The sequence below is a fragment of the Erythrolamprus reginae genome, chromosome 8, assembly GCF_031021105.1.
Source record: "Erythrolamprus reginae isolate rEryReg1 chromosome 8, rEryReg1.hap1, whole genome shotgun sequence".
Classification (NCBI taxonomy): domain Eukaryota; kingdom Metazoa; phylum Chordata; class Lepidosauria; order Squamata; family Dipsadidae; genus Erythrolamprus; species Erythrolamprus reginae.
In genome coordinates, this window is record NC_091957.1 from 58,917,287 (window position 1) to 58,934,278 (window position 16,992).

The window sequence follows — 16,992 nt, forward strand, 5'->3', positions numbered from 1 at the left end:
GGGATTTGCAGCCGGGCGGGTGTGTTTGTGTGTGTCCGTGTGTGTGTGTGTCCCTGCTTCCCTCTGCTACCGGTGCAATGTGCGCGTGGCATGCGTGGAAGCAAAGCATTGCTGAAGTCTCACACACACGGGGGTCCTCTCACAAGGTTTTCCCTCCTGTGCATGCGCAGAAGCACATTTTCACCGGGACGCGCCCACCCACCGGCCACCCAGAGCTGTGTGCGCATCGCCGGTTCTACTAGCGATTTTACTACCAGTGGGCAGTGTGGCCCATACCAGCTATCAACCCCTGCAGAGAGTCAGCCTACATTGCCCACAACCGCCTGGCTCCTTCTGCGACCCCCCCCCCCCCCAAGGACAGAAGTCTCCACTGGGAGCCTGGTGAGATTCGATCTGCTCAACTGCTGGCAGCCGGTGATCCACAGAAGTGACCCGCAGTGCTGCACTCTAAGCACTGCGCCACCCAGGCCTCCTCCTCCTTTCCCCCCGCCCCCCAAGAGCGACCCTGTGAGAGGCAAAGGCCCCTCCTGCCTCCTCTTCTTTGAATATTGTCCTGGCTGCCGTGGGAGTCGGGGGTTGCTTGCCACGTAGGCCTGGGAGCTGAAAAAGGCTGCTGGGAAGGGGGAGGGGAGGGCGGGCCCTGGGCTTGCTGCTCCCCCAGCCCGGGCAGTCCTGTGTAGGCCAGGCCCCTTTGGGGGGAGCAAGAGGCGGGCAGGAGCCTGGCGGGGCAGGTCACGGGGGCGGGGGGCTCCTCTCCAGCATTGGGAGGGGGACTGAGGCTCAGCTGCGGAGGCCACTCGCTCTGGCACCAGCTGTCCCCAGCCCTTCCTGGTACCGAGGCAAAGGCTGCAAGACAAAGGGCCCTTCTCTACCGTGGGCATCAGCCCAGCAGCAGGAGGAGGGGAACAGGGAAGCCTGGCCCTCCTGGACCCTCCAGAACTGATGTCCAAGGTGTCCTGGGCGAGGAGAGCGCAGAGCCAGGTGGGCGGGGGAGCGCCCAGGAGGGGCTGCTGGCGACTGCGTCTCCTCTGGTCAGCCTTTCCCCTTCCACCGCTCGGCCTCCTCTCCAGCCTCGGCCCGGTCTGTGTTTGGCCCCCGGCCGGCCAGCCACCAGGTCAAAGCTGCCGTTCCCAGGAGCCAGCAGGGCGGCTCAGGCCTCTCCGTGCCTCCCTTCCCCCCAGGTCCCACTCTGGCCTGGTCTCTGCAGCGGGAAGGAGGCGTTGCCCCCGGGAGCTCTGAGGCCCTTCCTGGCCCACGTGGCAGCAACCGACTGAGGGAGCTGCGGGGGCTGCCCTTGGCCTCTGTCCGTGCGCCCTCCAAGCTCCCGAAGGGCCCGTCTCAGAGAAGGGCTCCCAGCCTCAGGAGGGGGGGGGGCGTTGGGGTTTTCTCAGCCCGTGAGGGGCTCCCAGTGGGCTCCTGGCCTGGGCACTGCCTGCCCCTGGGCCAGTCGGAGCCTTTTCCCCATTGAAAAATAAAAAATGTTGAAATGAAATTTATTTCTATAAAGAAGAAATAAGCAGAGAAACACGGTTTCCAAAATCCCCCTTGGTCCCTGCAAACAGGGAGGCCTTTCTACTTGGCAAAAGCCCTGCAGGCAGACGGGCTACGGCTTCCTCCGGTCAGCTGCCGGAGGGTCCACGCCTGGGGAAACCACACTCACACGTGGGAGGGTACGTGGCCGATCAGCAGACTGAGGCAGAGCCGGGTAGGAGAAAGGGGTGCCGCTCAGGTAGAGGCCCTGCAGTGGGATGGGGAAGGAGGAGTTCAGGCTGGCCCTTGAGGTCCCCCGGAGTGGACTAAGAAGAGGCTCTCCCTCTCCCCACTGCCAATACCTTCTTTGGTCTTTCAAAGCTTCCTTCCTTCCTTTCATTCTTTCCTTCCTCGCTCCCTCCCTCCCTCCCTCCCTCCCTCCCTCCGCACTGCCATCTGTTGCTCAACGGTCACACTTCAGGAGTTTCGGCCTCTCTTCTCCAGGAACCAGGCTGATTGCTTAGGTAACGTGCAAAGGGCTGGAAATGGGGGGTGGCTTCTGTGGCCCTTGGCCTTAGTCTCCATTTTGGCAGCTTCTTTGAGACCTGCCAATGAGCTCCGCCCTGCTTGGTGGAGGCTCCCCAGGGGCAGGGGCAGGGGGTGGGGGGTCTATCAGATGCGCCCAAGGCTGCTTTGCCAACAGAGAAAGGGCAGTGGGGGCTTCCGGGGGTCACACGGAGGGCAATCGGGGTCTGCAGCCAGAAGCATTGAGGGCAGCCGGCCATCTGTGGCTTGGGCCGAGGGGAAGCTCCCTGGACACGGGGGCGACTTCGGCTGTCTCTCAGTCAGGAGGGGTCTCCCCTTGGGGATCGCTGCAGAGCAGTGCGGAAGCCTTGCGGGGATGCGCTCCCCTCGTGGGGCTGGGGGGGGAGGCTGAGCAGAGGCCTGCAGTGGGCAGGGGGACGGAGCGAGTGGCTGCCAGCTCCTCTCTTACCTGCCGGCCCTTCAAGTCCTCCGCAGCGCAAACCGAGGAAGGCAGGCGGCCCCCCAGTGGTCCTCCTCGTGACTCACGGCCGTCCCAGCCCCCGTCATGCGTGGCAGGGGCCTGTGTCCCAGGCTTCCCTTTTGCCCCCCAGAGCACCGTGCAGAGTCAGCAGCCGCGTTCCCCCGCCTGGCATTGGGCAGAGGGGTCGCACGAGGGGCCCTTCCTGCTCCGAGCTCAGGGGGCCGCTTGGGGGAGAACTTTGTAGACCACCCAGTAGAGGACATTGAAGAGCAGGAAGATGAAGGGGAAGACGGCGCGGGAGACGGTGTCGATGCGCTTGGCCCGCTCCACGTAGCGCCTCCGGAGCCTTTCCCCCTCTCGCAGGTGGGGGGCCGGGGCAGGCGGGCTGTAGACGGGGCTCTCGACGGCTGGTCCACTCTTCAGGTGCTGCAAGCAATGGCCCAGCCCGTAGCCCTGGAAGTAGAGGCGGCTCTCGCGGACCATCTCTTCCTCCTGGGGGGCAGAGGGGAAGAGAAAGGGGGGCTGTCAGCCAGGCTAAGGAAGATGCCAGTGCCCCCCCAATTCAGGACTCCAGTTGTACCTGCTTGCCCGCCCCCCCATCTTGCCCCTTGTGACCAGGGGACCATTTCTGCTGGTTCTCCTGACCTCTCAGTGTCGGACCTTCCTCCCCTCCTTCGGGGCCCCTCCCTCCCCCCTCCAGCTCTGTCTCCCCACTGCAGGGACCCAGCCGTGGCTGCATGTCCACGTCCCAAGCCCAAGGATTTCCTCTGCGAGGGGCTCTCAGTTCCCAGCATCAACTCATGTCCTCCTGGGCAGCACTTCCCTCACAGGCTGCCCCCCCTCCTTTCACCCTGGATGCAGGAGGCACAAACCAGCATCTTGGCTACCTGGCTGCATCTTGGCTACCTGGCGGGAAGGGCTGGGAGGGGGCGGCATCCCCCATTAGGGACGGGAGGGGCAGGCCCAGGCTGTCAGGCTGAAGCCATCGGGGGGGGGAGGTAGAGACTTTGGCCTGCCAAGCACTACAGCATTAGGGGAATTGGGGGGGGGGAGTGAGTGAGAGGGAAAGTCACTAGCCCCCCCCCCCCAAATTCCTTTCTTCCAGCCAAGGTCGGCTTTGGTTCTGCATCAGCTGAAGAAAAGAGGAAGACGGTGAAACCCCTGCACTCGGACGGGTCCTCGTGATGGACTGGTGGGGGGGGGATGTGGGATGGACCTTAACCTGGGAGGACGTTCGTACCGGAGTGGCGATGGCCTGACCAACGTGGCTCTGCTAATAAACGCTGAGTGAGGGAACCTGGTTTATTGCTCAGATGCTACACAGGTTCCTGCACGACTCCCCCCCCCCGGGTGGAACGGAAGGGGTCAGCGTCACTCGGGAAACGCAAGAGAGGCCACTGCCCTTATCTGAGTCCAAAATGCTCAAGCCAGGGCAGCAAAGCCTCCGATCTGTTGGTGCCTTTGCCAGGCCGGCTTTCAAGGCTGTGGTCTTCCCTGTCCTCCCCTCCCCCCCTGCCATCTTCTGCTCTGTGGAGCCAGGCTCTGCCCAGCACTCCCTCTTGCCCCCTTCTGCAGGGAGACTCTGCAGCTGTGTGACCAAGCACTAGAGGGCAGCACCGCTCTCCTGGCAAAGGCCCAGCTGCTGCCTTGGAGGGGAAGAGGCGCAGATGGGCTGCCCCCTCGCCTCCCCAGATGGCGCCAGCAGAGGGCCTGCCTTGCACGCCGCCTCCCTGGACTGACGCGGTCGGGCGAGGGAAGAGGGAGCCCAAAAGGGGGCGTCCTGGAGGAGCAGCTGGTTTCGAGAGACGCCCTCCAAAGCACCCCCTCTTTCCGAGTCGCCCGGGTGGGGGGCTGAGGATGGGGGCTCGCCTTGCTTCTCCCCTCCCTCCCAACCAGCCTCGGGGGTGGCACAGGGGGAGCACTGGGCCTTTTGGCTCCCCCCAGAAGCCCGCCCCCACCTCTTGCTCACCATCCGCTGCCGCCGTTGGCTCCGCCGCAGGCGCAGGATCTCCTTGTGCTGGCGTGAGACGAAGTTGACCGCCGCGTATTCCAGGAGGGCAGCGAAGACGAAGAGCAGGCAGACGGCCATCCAGATGTCGATGGCCTTGACGTAGGAGACCTGCCGAGGGGATGGGCATCGTGGGCCAGTGGCTCCCGGGTGGTCGTCTCAGCCGCCCCCTCCCCAACAGCAGCGCTGCTGCCAGTAGTTCTGACTCCCCGTTTTTCTTGGCCACCGTGCTTGTGCTGCAGCCCCCCCCCCGCCCCCAGAAAGCCCCAGGGACTTTCTAAAGCATTGGGCCCAGCAAGGCACGACCCCTCCCTCATGCCAGGCAGGTGAATGTTTTGCAGGGCTTTGTCCTCTCTTGCCAGGCGCAGGCACGCCCCCCCTTCCCACTGCCGGGTCTCCAGGTTCAGCACCCCCGAGTGGGGGACAGCGCCCTCTCTTCCCCACTGTGGTTTCGCAATGGAGCCGGCTCTAGGCGGAGGGAAGCATGTAGTGGGGCACCCCACGGTTCTGTCTTAGGCCCAGCACTCTTCCATGTCTTCCCAAACCCTTTGGGGGAGGGGACACTTGGGGAGCTCATCAAATCTGCAGGAACAGCCAACACCCCCGAAGGGAGGCTCCAGCTACAGAAGGATCTGGACGGACTTGGACACTAACTAGCAGGATTTAATTGCGAAAAAAGTGAGGTCCTACATTTAGGCAAGAAAACGAAATACACAGCCCCGCTATGGGTGGCCCCTGACTCAGTAGTAGTGACTGTCTGAGGGCTCTTGGAATCCTACTGGACGATCACTTGAATAGGAGCCAGCCGTGCGCTGCTGCTGCTGCTGCCGAAAAAGACAACCCAGTTCTAGGCTGCATTAGCAGAGGAATGGACTCCAGGTCACATGATCAGTACCACTTTTTTAATGCCTTGGTGAGGCCACACCTGGAATACGGCATCCGCCTTTGATATGAGATAAAAGGGATGTTGAGACTCCAGAAAGAGTGCAGAGAGCAAAGGTGGCTAGGGGACTCGAGCATAAGGCCCATGAGGAACGGCTGCAGGAAGTGCGTGTGGCTGGTCTGGCGAAAGAAGGGCCAGGGGAGACGCGAGAGCAGGGCGCCAATCTCTCAGGCGTTGCCCACAGAGAAGAGGGAGCCCAGCTACTCTCCACCACAGCAGAAGGCAGGACTGGAAATTCATCCAGGAGAAAAGTGACCTAGAACAAAGACGCCTCCTAGCAGGAACAATTGGTCGGTGGGACCACTTGCCTCCAGAAGCTGTGAATGCTCCAACACTGGAGTTTTTAAGAAGATGCTGGAGAACTATGTGTCTGCACCACTGGTGCCGCGTTTCCTGTCTGAGCAAGGGGTTGGACTAGAGGACCTCCAATGTCCCGTCCAACTCTGTTATTCCGTTCGGTTCCACATTTGCACCAACACCCATCTGGCAGCAACAGGCAGCCCCTCAGAAGATAGGTCCAAGGTCCAGGGGAGAGAAAAGGGGGTATTACATTCAGGCAAGAGCTGTCAACATGGAATAGGAGATGCCTGTGGGGGGGGAGCCCCTTAAATATAAGCCCGACAGCGCTGCAGCTGCATTAACGCAGGGACGGCAGGAAAGTCACCTAACGCCCTATCGATGCTTTGCGCTGCGTTGTTTTCAGTGTGAGGAAGGCACTGAGGCTGTAGACACAATGCAGAGAACAGCGTGAAAGACGATCGGGGGGCAATTGCAGGAGCTGGGTCCAGTGCAGGGGTCTTCAAACTTGGCACCTCTAAGACCCCTTGTTTAGTCGTAACAAGGGGAAGGGCAGGGGCGACACGAGGTGGCTCCGCTTATTTCCCAAAGCATTTTCTAAGGCAGGACAAGAAGCAACAGAAACGAGAGGAGAAATGGGAGCCAGAACTAAGGAGACCCTTCCCGACAGGGAGGACGCTCCATCACTGGAGGGCTTGAGGAAGGATCGAGGGGTCAGGAAAGGCCTGCGGGAGCCCCGAGATTGGGCAGCCGTTAGTCCAGGAGGGTCTCGAGATGGACCAGGAGTCGCTCCCAACCCTCTTCTTTGGTTCCTCTGTCCCCAAACGCTGCGGAGACTCCAGGCCCTTGTGGCTTCCCTCCCAGCCCCCCCTCGCACCAGCTGGCCTCTGATTTTCCTCCGTAAGACCCCTTGGCCACCTGCCAAAGGTGCCGCTTCCCAGTGGCTTTTCCCTTAGAAATATAAATAGCCGGAACAGATGGGAGGCAGATGCCAGAAGAGGAGGGAGGAGCTGGACCCCTCTCTGCAAGCTCAGGTCCAGGCGGGGCCGTTTTTCTCCCCTTTTGGGTGGTCCTAAGATTCCTGCATCTGAGCCTGGCCTGCACCCGTTTCCCCCACCCCGAAGCGCTTCCTGGGTGCTGCCGCCCTTACGAGGCGCAAGAGGCATTGCAGTGCCCGGCGTCCATGCGTGCAGCGCAAAGAGGAGGGGTCACTTCCAGGGGCCATTCCGTTCAAGTACGGTTCTACCTTTGGAGGCTCCTGGTCTGGAGCCAAATGAGAGGCTCTTGGAGATGCGCAGAGGGCTCATCGGAGACCCCTGGCTCTTCGCGGGAGCCCCTGGACACGGGGCGGGTGTGCCTACCTCTCCTGGCTCGCACGGAGGTCACGTAGTGGGGCAGGGCAGGCTGTCTCTGCCCTGACCAGGGAAGCCCTTTCCGAAAGGAAGCGGGTCAGAGAATCACAAGCTCAGGGATGGTGGGTCTCCCACGGTGCTGTGCTGTGGTCGGAGGGAACAGCTGGAAGCAGCCCCAGGGGCCAGTGGAGCCTAGGAAGGCCACGACAGGCAGGGGAAGCCAACAGACTCGAGGGGCGCTGGGAAGGGGCTCCGGGATTCCCCGCCGTGAGCCCTGACCTTAGGCAAGGAGGCCCGAGACCCTGCGCTCTGGGTGGTCATGGTCAGCACCGTGGTGATGCCCAGCCCCACGCGGGCCGGTGCAGCATCCATGTTGATCCAAAAGGAGACCCAGGAGAGGATGACAATCAGCAGGCTTGGGATGTACATCTGGATCAGATAGTAGCCCATCTGCCTCTCCAGGTGGAACTTCACTTCGATGCAGGTGAACTGCCCTGGGGAGAAGGAAGAGAACGGGGTGAGCCACAGCTGAGCCCCTGTCTCCCGTGGGCCCCTTTCCCAGAGGGGGGGCTGAGGTGGGGCAAGGGAGGGGAGCGAGAGGCGAGGGGGCAGGTGGGTCCAAGCAACGGACTCTCTGGCAGAGCGGCTGGGCAAGTTAGTTGTGGCTTCGGAGGGGGAGAAGGTACCGGCTCTGGCGCAGGATTGGGGTTTGGTGGGAGCAAGGGACGCCCAGTTCTGCCCCGGCCACGAGAGAGAGAAGCGGAGGGAGGGAGGGGCTCCGTTCTCCAGCTCCCTGGGCTCCTCCCTGAGGCCGGAGAACTGGGTCTGGGGGCTGATAACACCCCCTGGGGTGGAGGGCCCAGCCACAATCCCAGGGCAGCGTGGGGTGGCAATGGCCCTCCGTGAAGGCTAATGGCCCCCCCAGGCTCTGCTTGGCAGATGATGGCGCGGCTTCACTTCAATGGGTCGGGAAAAGCCGGCTCTCCCCCCAGGCCTTGGACTTCGTATGGGGCGTTTGGTCTGTCAGGAGCCGTTTTCTGCTTTTGTGAGTGTTTCTTTCCTGCCCTTGTTTTATACCCCAGGTTGCCTAGAGTTGTGATAGAGTCCGACAGTGAATGAATGAATGGCAGGATGGAGGGAGAGAGGGAGGGAGGGAGGGAGAGAGGGAGGGAGGGAGAGAGGGAGGGAGGGAGAGAGGGAGGGAGGGAGGGAGGGAGAGAGGGAGGGAGGGAGGGAGGGAGGGAGGGAGGGAGGGAGGAGGGCGTCCTAGTAGTTTTCAGGGCAGCCTCTGCCAACGGGGCCTTTTGAGCGCTGGGAGGAGGAGAAGAAGCGCTGAGCTCCCCCCCCCCGCCAGGCAGGACTGGTCACCTGTGTTGTAGGATTTGGTGCAATAGCCCAGATCTTTCTCATCCCGCAGAATAAACTGAGGCAGCGTCAAGGCTTCGGCCACCTGCACGGCCTCCTGCTCCTTCTCCCACTCAAAGATCAGGTCATTCATGGTGTAGCCGACTGCAAGGCAAGGGGAGACAGGCAGCACGAGGACCCCGCGGGGAGGGGGAGGCAGAGCGGGGCCACCCACCACTCCGCGTACAGCTGGACCCTCCCTTGCCCCCTCTCCACCTTTCGCTGCTCCTCCAACGTAGAGGGACGCTCCATCGCTCAGGTACTCGGATGTGCCCCCGGCCCCGAGCTCCACCTCCCTCTGGGACCTTCCTTACGGAGCCATCGGGAACGTTTGGGGTCCCCCATCTCGCTGCCCTATAGCTTCCACCCAGGCTCTGAGTCTGAGCCATGCCCTGGATTATACGCCTGCCACCCATGGAATGGTTAAGCCGACAAGAGGGTCCGAGATGAATGAAGCTCAGCCTATTGGGCAAGTCCAGCCTACTCCCCCTTGTACCTACGACTAAGTGCAGGCCCCATGGCTCTTATGAGCAAGGAACCTGTTGAGGTGACGGTTAAATAAAAGTACCTACAGCTCTCCAGCTGCATGGAGCACGTCTGGGTGTCCATAGGGAAGTTCTTCAGATCCATGGGGCAGGAGAGGATGAGGGTCAGCCTGTGGGGAAGAGAGGGGGCAGAGTGAAGCAGGACCATGCTGAGCCATGATTCGTGGGCATGGAGGCTGCTGGACCGGGCATGGCTGAAGCCAATACCTGATGCTATACAGCACACCCCCATTCCTGAAAATGCGCAGGAGCTTGTTGTCGGTCGTGACCTCGTGGAAGTTGGCCCCCTTCTCATTGGCAAAGAAGAGGTCTGGCTTCCAGATGGAGTCCAGCATGGAGGGGTCCAGGTCCAGAGAGTCATCGGGGTATTCCCAGTAGGTCAGGCGGGGGTCATTCCAGTGCTGCCGAAGGAAGACGTTGACCCGGTAATCCTGGAAGAGAAGCCCCGAGAAGCCGTCGCGGGACACGGCCTGCAGCAGAGGAGGGGGGCCTGGCCGGGGGGGGGGCACGGAGTGGAGGGGGGCCCAGCCCTTGGGCTCTCCGGTCCCTCTTGCTCCCCCGACCCTCCAACTGCTCTCCTGGAACATAGGGGTCGGGGAGCGCTGGAGCCTGCCCGCTGGGCCCCTCCCAGCCCTGCAAGGGGGTCCAGCCGGGCTCAGGGAGGAGGGGGGCTCAGCCTCACCATGGTCGTTTCTGTGACCGAACCAAAGCTGTTGATGAAGATGTTGCAGGTCACGTTGACCGGAGGGCCTGGGAGGAAAAGAAAGGGCGGTGGAGGTCTGGTGAGGGGTCCCGCTCAGAGGAGAGCCATTTGGCTGGATTGGGCGGAGGACCCTCGCGGTGCAGGGGGCGAGGGAGACCAAAGACCTCTGCCCCACCTGCCCAACCGGGGCTGGACCCAGAAGGAGGAGCTCCCGCTAGAGCAGCCCTGCCCTGCACAGACCCCACCCCCACCCCGTCTCTTCCAACAGCCATCCGTGAATTTATCCCCCCATGAAGCCACCCCACCCTCCATTTTGTGGGAATAAATTTCACAGCTCAGTGATGGATTGAAGGGAGAAATGGGCCTTGGGACCTTCCTCTTGGCTGAATCGGCAGGGACAAAGCCCGGAGCCTTCTACCTGCCAGGCAGGGGAGCCACAACCGCATCGCGAAGCCCAACCAGTGGTGAAATCCATTTTTTTACTACCGGTTCTCTGGGCGTGGCTTGGTGGGCATGGCAGGGGAAGCCTACTGCAAAATCCCCATCCTCCCCCCCCACTCCCAGGAGAAGGTGTTAGCCCCCATGCTCCTGGCTGCTTTGGCTGCCCTAGAAACAGGGGGCGGAGGGAAGGTCAGGTGTTTGGGAGGGGGTCTGATTAGGGGTTCAGGGAAGCCCAAGAGGGCCCCTGGGAGCTTCCCCGAGAGGGGCTTCCTGCTGCCTTTCCCTTTTCCGAGGGGAGCAAGGCAGCCAGGAAGCCTTGGTGCCCTCGTCCGAGGCACCTCTGGCCCTGCTGGCTCTTGGGGTGGCCTGTGCCGAAGCCACAAGCCCTCTGCAGGCTGGAGACCCCCCCACCTCAGGCCAGGCTCTCGCTTCACTGCTGCCCAGAGGAATCCAGGTTGTCTTGCAGCGGCTCATACGTTACCTTTGAAGTTGGGCCTGATGCGAGCATCATAGCCGGACGTCCGGCCCATCAGCTTGTCTAGGAAGTCGGAGGGAGACATCTGCTGGGGGAGGCTCTGCAGGGCCGAGGGGGCTTCTTTTCCTGACACAAATCTGGGGGTTGGGGGGGAGAATAGAGCCGGCGTGAGTCACACATCCCTTCTTCACAGGGGACACCCCCCCCAAGCAGGACACCCTGGGTGAGCTGATCCATGTATTTGAGAGTGCCCCCTGCGAAGGTCGGACTTTAGGTCTCTCCCAGTTGGGGCTGACCTCACCTTTTGCGGCACCCAGAGGGGTCTTGGCTTTCAGCAGGGGTCACCTGCTAGGGAGGCAGATCCGGAGGCGGAGCCGGAGGGGGAGCAGGCACAGGCACAGTGTTTGCCCCCAGCCCCCCACCTCCACTCCCGGAGCTGAGGTTTTGGGGTCATAAAGGCTGCCACGGGCACCACGTTGGGTTGCAGCATCGTTTAGCCCGAGCAGAGGAAATACAGGACGCTGTGCCAAAAAGCAGGCCCCCGGGGAGGCCCCGGGCCAGTGGGTGAGGCCTTGTGGGCCCAGCACCTGGGTGGCATGGAGACCCTTGCTTCGGCCTTCCTGGAGAAACAGCTGCAAGACTCCCTCTCAAGGAATCTGCCCGGAATTCAGAGGGCAGAGCTTGGCGAGTCAAAACGCTTCAACCAAACTGCCACTCAACAGACGGCTGAAGCCTATCAGGAGCTGCCGATGAAATGGCGTCAGCTTTCTTCTCTTGCCCCAAGAGCTGCAGTCCTGGCAACTCTTCTGCCATCCCACACCAGGCCCTCGGAGCCTTCCGCAGCGCACGGAGGCCCCCTTTTCCTGTGGGGTTGCAGGGATGTCTTGTCTCCCCCCGCCCCACTGCCCAGGCAAAGCATCACCTCAGGGCGCCCCCCTAGTTTCACAGGCAGATCTCTCCTCACTTCCTCTCAGGCCCCTTTTTCTCCCTCCAAGTCCAACCCCCCCCCTCCATAAATTCTGACTTGGTTTTCCCCCAGCAGTTTTAGGAGACCTGAGTCACTTCTCCTAAGGCTGATCTGCCCCCACGGTGTAATCCCGGACAATTGACCTGGACCTCTGAAAAGGAAACGCTGCCTGTTCAAATACGGAGGAGAAGAGCAGGGAAAGTTTCCCCACCGCACGCGCAGCCCTGCAGAGAGGAGCCAAGCCGGTCAGCACAAGCACAAAAGCCACGGATCTGCCCAGAACTGAGCCAGCCCAGCTGGGTCGGAGCTCCTGCCCGCAGAGGAAGAAAGCGGGCACCCCGGCTAGAAAAGGGGGGCGGCTCTTCGGCTTCGGGGGCCAAACCGGGGCGCCCATTCACCAGTTCAGCCTGGAGACAAAGGCTCACGCGACCCGCGCACCGCCGGCTTCATCCAAAGAGACTTTCCGAAGAAAAGCAAGGAACCAAGTTGGGAGCAAAGAGGCCAGTCGCGAAGCCGGGAGGGGAAGGGAGGGCGGGGAAACCAGCCGAGGAGGAGGGGAAGGGCAGCCCGGCTTTTCGGAGCGGCTCCTTCGCCCCGGGAAACTCCGCAGCGCCGTTGCGGGGCAGCCCCGGAGGGAGCCGGACCCCGTCGCGCGCGAGTTTCCCCGAAGGGCCCCTCGGAACTTCTCGGGTGCTCGGGGGAAGCAAGGCGGGGAGGGCTGGGGCCAGGCGGAGAGCGAACCGGTCCCAGCCTCGGGAAGGAAGCGCCCGCGCCGCACGTGCAGCACCCCAGCCGGCCCCCCTCCCCGCCGAGAGAGACCCCCTCCTCGCGCCACTCACCCCAGGAGAGCACCCTGCAGGAGGAGGAGGTGCCCGCTCCGCCCGAGGACCCGGGGCAGCCTCATGAGGCCGAGGCGGGCGGGCGGCGATGCTGGCGGGGCCGGGAATCCCGGGGGCTCGCGACGCTCTCCAGTCCGGGGGGACGCGCGGGCATGTCCCGCCGCTATTCTTCCGCGCGGGGGTGGGCGGCGAGCCGAGGCGTCAGGACTTCGCCTAAGCCGGCCTTGCCGGAGCCCGAGACGCTTGGTTCGCTTCTGCCCGCCTCCAGCCGGGAGGGGGACGACGCTGCCCAGCCAGGCGTAGGACAGCCCCGACGGCCTGGCCGCCTCCTTCCGGGAGCCGCGCCTGGCGAGCTTCTTGGCGGGCGCGCAGCCTGGACGGCAAGCCACGGAGCGGCGAGCCGCGTCCGCAGCGACCCTTCTTGGCGGGCCCGAAGGGGATCCGGGAGGGCGAGGCTCCCTGCAGCCCCTCGCCCGCTGGGCGCCCGCCTCCTTTCCGCCCGGAAGGCGAGGGAGACGGCGCAACTGCCGCGGTGGCGAAGGTCCCGGTTCACCTCCCGAGACCGGCGCGGCATCCCCGGCCTCTCGCCTGACTAAGGGACTCACCTACGCGTCCCCCGCGGAGTGGATGGAAAGATTTCTCGGCTAGACCGAAGGCTTCTCCTCGCTTTCCATGGGCTGCTTTTGACCGGGTGGTGGACGGACCGTCTCACGGGGTGGTGAGGTGGGGGCGCTCCCTTTTCACTGCCAAAACCGAGTCCAGAACTCCCTTCACTGGGTCACTTTCAGTGCCGTGTCCACACGTTACTCATTGGCTCCTTCAGATTGGACACTGCTGTGATTCATAGATCTTCACACGTGGCAAGAAAACCTGGCAGCTGAAGGCCACAAGCCTTGAAGTGGCCACGTTTGAAGGCCAGAACCAAGAGATAGTGACCTACCAAGCTGGAGGACTCTGCCGTGACCCTCCCAGCGGGGAGTAACATTTTCATAGCGTCCAGCTATCTGAAGGAAGCTGATTTTCAGCCTGTGCAGTTTTGGGGCGGCTGAGCCATTTGCATGGAGGGGGTGTGTGTGAGGCAGAGCTCTGGCAGGTTAAAATTACTGGGCCGAAATACCCTGCCTGCCCTGAGGCTACTGTGATGCAGCTAATGGGTGAAGGTGGAGGGAGAAGCGAGCGGGGAAACACCCCCCCCCCTTAGAGAGCATCCGCCCCCCACCCCACCCCCAGGGAGAGAAGCGCAAGGCAACTTGAGGATTACAGCCCCAATATCGCCGCTTAAGGGCGGGAGACCTCAAGGTCTGCAGAAATGAAGGCGAAGGAGGGCAGGGTCCTGCTCAGTGGGCAGAAGGTGGCTGGGCCATTGGGAACATGCAGGGCTGGAGAGGCAAAACGCACACCTGTCATCGTCCCCCCCCCCATCTGGACCCTCTGCCCCCCCATCCTTCAGTTCTGCAGGGAGGCCAAGGGAAAACCGCTCCCAAGCCACCAGGGACTCCGAAGAGAGGCCGGAGCCCTTGCAACCGTTCAGGTGAATTCCAAAAAAGGTTGCAGTGCTGTTTGTTCCCACTGCAAGGCTAAAATTAGCCCATGGCAGCAGGACAACCGTTTGTCACCTGGGAGGTGGACCAGCCCAAGGAGACAGTGGTGCCAGTGGGCCACCTGCAGCCCTGGGCCCCTTGGTGCCCTTCCAGCCCAGCAGAAGGGGGTGCTGAAGGGGACAGCTGCCCAGCGCTCTGGCCCCTCCACTTGCCCTGCACCGCCCAGCCACCGCAGCCGCTCCTCTTCGGCCGCCCCTCATGGCTGAAAAAAGGGCCAGAGGAGAAGCGCACCTCTGCCCCACCCTCACCGGCCATCAGCCTTCCGCAGGTGGACACTCCTGGGAGGGAGCTGCTGGTAGAAGCCCCCCTCGTCCTTGGATCCCATCCTCTTCATTTGACTGGACAAAGGAGTTGCCACCTTGACGGGAATTGGCTTAAAAGGGCTCAGGCGCTGGACTTCCCAGAAGGGCCCCACTGTGGATTGTGGCCCCGTGGTTGGTAGCAATGGGGGAGACAGACGCTCTGTCCACCTCCCACCGCCACTTCCTTCCGGCTAGAAAACGCCCTCTTCTTCCGAGGGGGAGGGCACCATCCCACAGCAGGAGAGGCCTCCGTGGGTGGCACCTGGGCAGGAACCTGGCCGTCCAGCTGCCACAGAGCGATGCCCACCGGTTCCTCCGCCAGAGAGACCAGCCCAGGCCGGGCGTCCTCCTTGCTCAGTGCTGCCCAGCTACAGACTGCACCCCCCCCCCATCAGGAGAGTCTGAGCCACCCGGGGTTGGGAAAGCAGCTGACCGGCCCAGGAAGGCAGCCGCTCTGCTGCTTCTGCCCCCCCTCCTCCTGGTGGGCAATCCTTTGCCGGCGGAAGTCTCTCCCTGCGCGCCCTTCTGGGTCCCTGGGGCGTAGGCCTGTGGCTGCACTGAGGGCCCCCGCCCCAGAAGAGGCCTCGTGTGTCTTCTCAGAGCAAGGCCTCTTTGGGAGCCTGCTGGGTTGCAAGGCGAGGCTGGACTTTGTCTCGAGACTCCCTGGCCACTACCGGCTGCCCCGTGCGCCTCTTTTCCCAGCATCTGGCCCCCTGTCGGTCTTCAGTCTGGAAGCCCAACCAGGGCAGCCCCTCCAGGACCCTGTGGATGAGGGGGCGCATTTCTTCATGATTACCTGCAGAAGCCCCTCTGGCCCAGCTGCTGCCTGGAGCTCAACGCCGTCCAGATGGAGCTCAGGCCTTCAAAGCACCACTGAGTCCACAGGGGGCCTCTGTCCTCCCGGCCATGGTTGCCCCAAAGGGGCTTTTTCAAGAGGCCGCTGGACTTGGCTTTCCCTTCTCTTCTCAGAACTTCCTCAGAGGCTTCTTGGGTGGGAAGCAAAGGGCCTTCAAAGAAAGTTCAGCCGCCTCTCACAAAAGGACCTTTGGGTCTTACGATCCCCGTGTGGAGAGGCCGTCTGGGCCAACAACAGGACACGTTCGCTCTGCCCTCCGTTTGGAGCTAAAAATACTCGGGTGGCTTCGGTGGGAATGGCCTGCAGGCTCCAGTGAGCCAGAAACAGTCAAATGGGGCCGGAGCCAAGTGGGCAGGAGCAGCTGCCCTCAAAGACGGGCACCGCAGAGGCTTCTGCCCATGTGGAGCTTTGCTGGGAGGCCTCCGAATCTTCCGGCCCCGCCCGGAGCCTCCCCTGGCTGCCCTGGAGGGATGGACGGGGCCCGAAGGGAGGCAGGGGAGTGGTCGGAAGAAGGCTCTCCCGAGCATCTCCCTTGGGCCTCGGCTCCCTCCCGCCTCCCGGTCCCAATCTCATCTGAGGAACCTTTTCAACCCCTGACTGGACGGTGGGGAACAGAAGGGCCGAAGGAGCAAAACATCCTCAAGGAAAACCCAGATCCCCGGAGGGCCGAGCATCTCTGCCGGCCTCTCCGGCCAAAGGATCCACCCAGGTCATCTCCAGCCCAGGCAGGTCTCCTCCTCCCATCTGCCCCCTTGGACACGAGAGGAGAAGCCTGGGAACCGGAGGAGGCAGTGGGCTGAACTAGAGCCCCCCCACACCCGTGTTCGGAAAGGCCTGCCTGGGCCATGAGGAGAAAGCCCCCCCCCCGACTGGCCACTCAAAGGAACTCCAGGAAGTCTGCATCCACCGGGCTGGCTGAATCCTCCGGTGGGCTGGCTGCTGACCAGGGCCGGCTTTTGCCCGAGGTTGCCTTAACTGCAGAGGCCCCAACCAAGGAGCGCCTGGCCCTCCAGCTTGAGATGATGAGACGCCCGCTGGCCGGAAGAGGAGCGGGCAAGCTCCCTTTGGACGGAGGGGGGCTGGGACTGTCCTAGCGAGGGCTCCCTGTGGCCCCTCCCTGTGTGCTGGAGAAATCAGGTCCCCTTGAGGTCAGACGGTCTCTCGTGAGCCCTGCGTTTGTGTGAAGCCACAGGGGTCCTGGGACAAGGGGAACGGAAGACGGGGGTCACCTGGGCCCTCGGCAGTCAGGATTCAGGCCCGGCTGAAGCACGGAAACCGCTCTGGTCGCGCTGATGGATGGTCTCGGGGGGGCGGGGGCTGGGACGGGTTTATCCTCTGTCCTTGTGCTCCTGGACCTCTCAGTGGCTTTCAATACCACCGGCCAGGGTATCCTTCTGGGCTGACTGGAGGGGCTGGGAGTGGGCGGCACCATGTTAGTGAGGAGGGTCAGAGGTCGACTCCGAGGTCCGAGGTTATGTGAAGCTCTACATGGCATCGGGCCAGAATACCTGTGGGACCGCCCCCTACCGCATGAATCCCAGCAACCGGTCAGGTCCCACAGGGTCGGCCTTCTCCAGGTCCCGTCAACTAGATAATGTCGTTTGGCAGGGCCTAGGGGAAGAGCCTTGTCTGTGGTGGCCCCTTCCCTCTGGAATCAGCTCCCCCTGGAGATTCGCACTGCCCCCACCCTCCTCGCAAGAGTCTTAAGATTCACTTATGTTGAAAGGCTTGGAGGCCTTAGATCCTCTCCCCCTGACCAATGAATGTGTGGAGAGACAGTTGA

At 62.7% G+C, this 16,992-nt stretch overlaps 1 protein-coding gene across 1 annotated transcript; it reads right to left on the reverse strand.

Moving 5' to 3' along the window:
- Nucleotides 1-2,492: 2,492 nt before the first annotated feature.
- LOC139171688 (glycine receptor subunit alpha-4-like) lies at nt 2,493-12,679 on the reverse strand. The gene is made up of 9 exons (XM_070760127.1): nt 12,451-12,679; nt 10,651-10,781; nt 9,708-9,775; nt 9,233-9,456; nt 9,053-9,135; nt 8,445-8,585; nt 7,356-7,570; nt 4,446-4,595; nt 2,493-2,968 (listed from the first exon to the last, which is right to left on the reverse strand). The coding sequence occupies exons 1-9, from the start codon at nt 12,513-12,515 to the stop codon at nt 2,690-2,692; spliced, it is 1,356 nt and encodes a 451-aa protein (XP_070616228.1). The 5' UTR covers nt 12,516-12,679; the 3' UTR covers nt 2,493-2,689.
- Nucleotides 12,680-16,992: the final 4,313 nt, after the last annotated feature.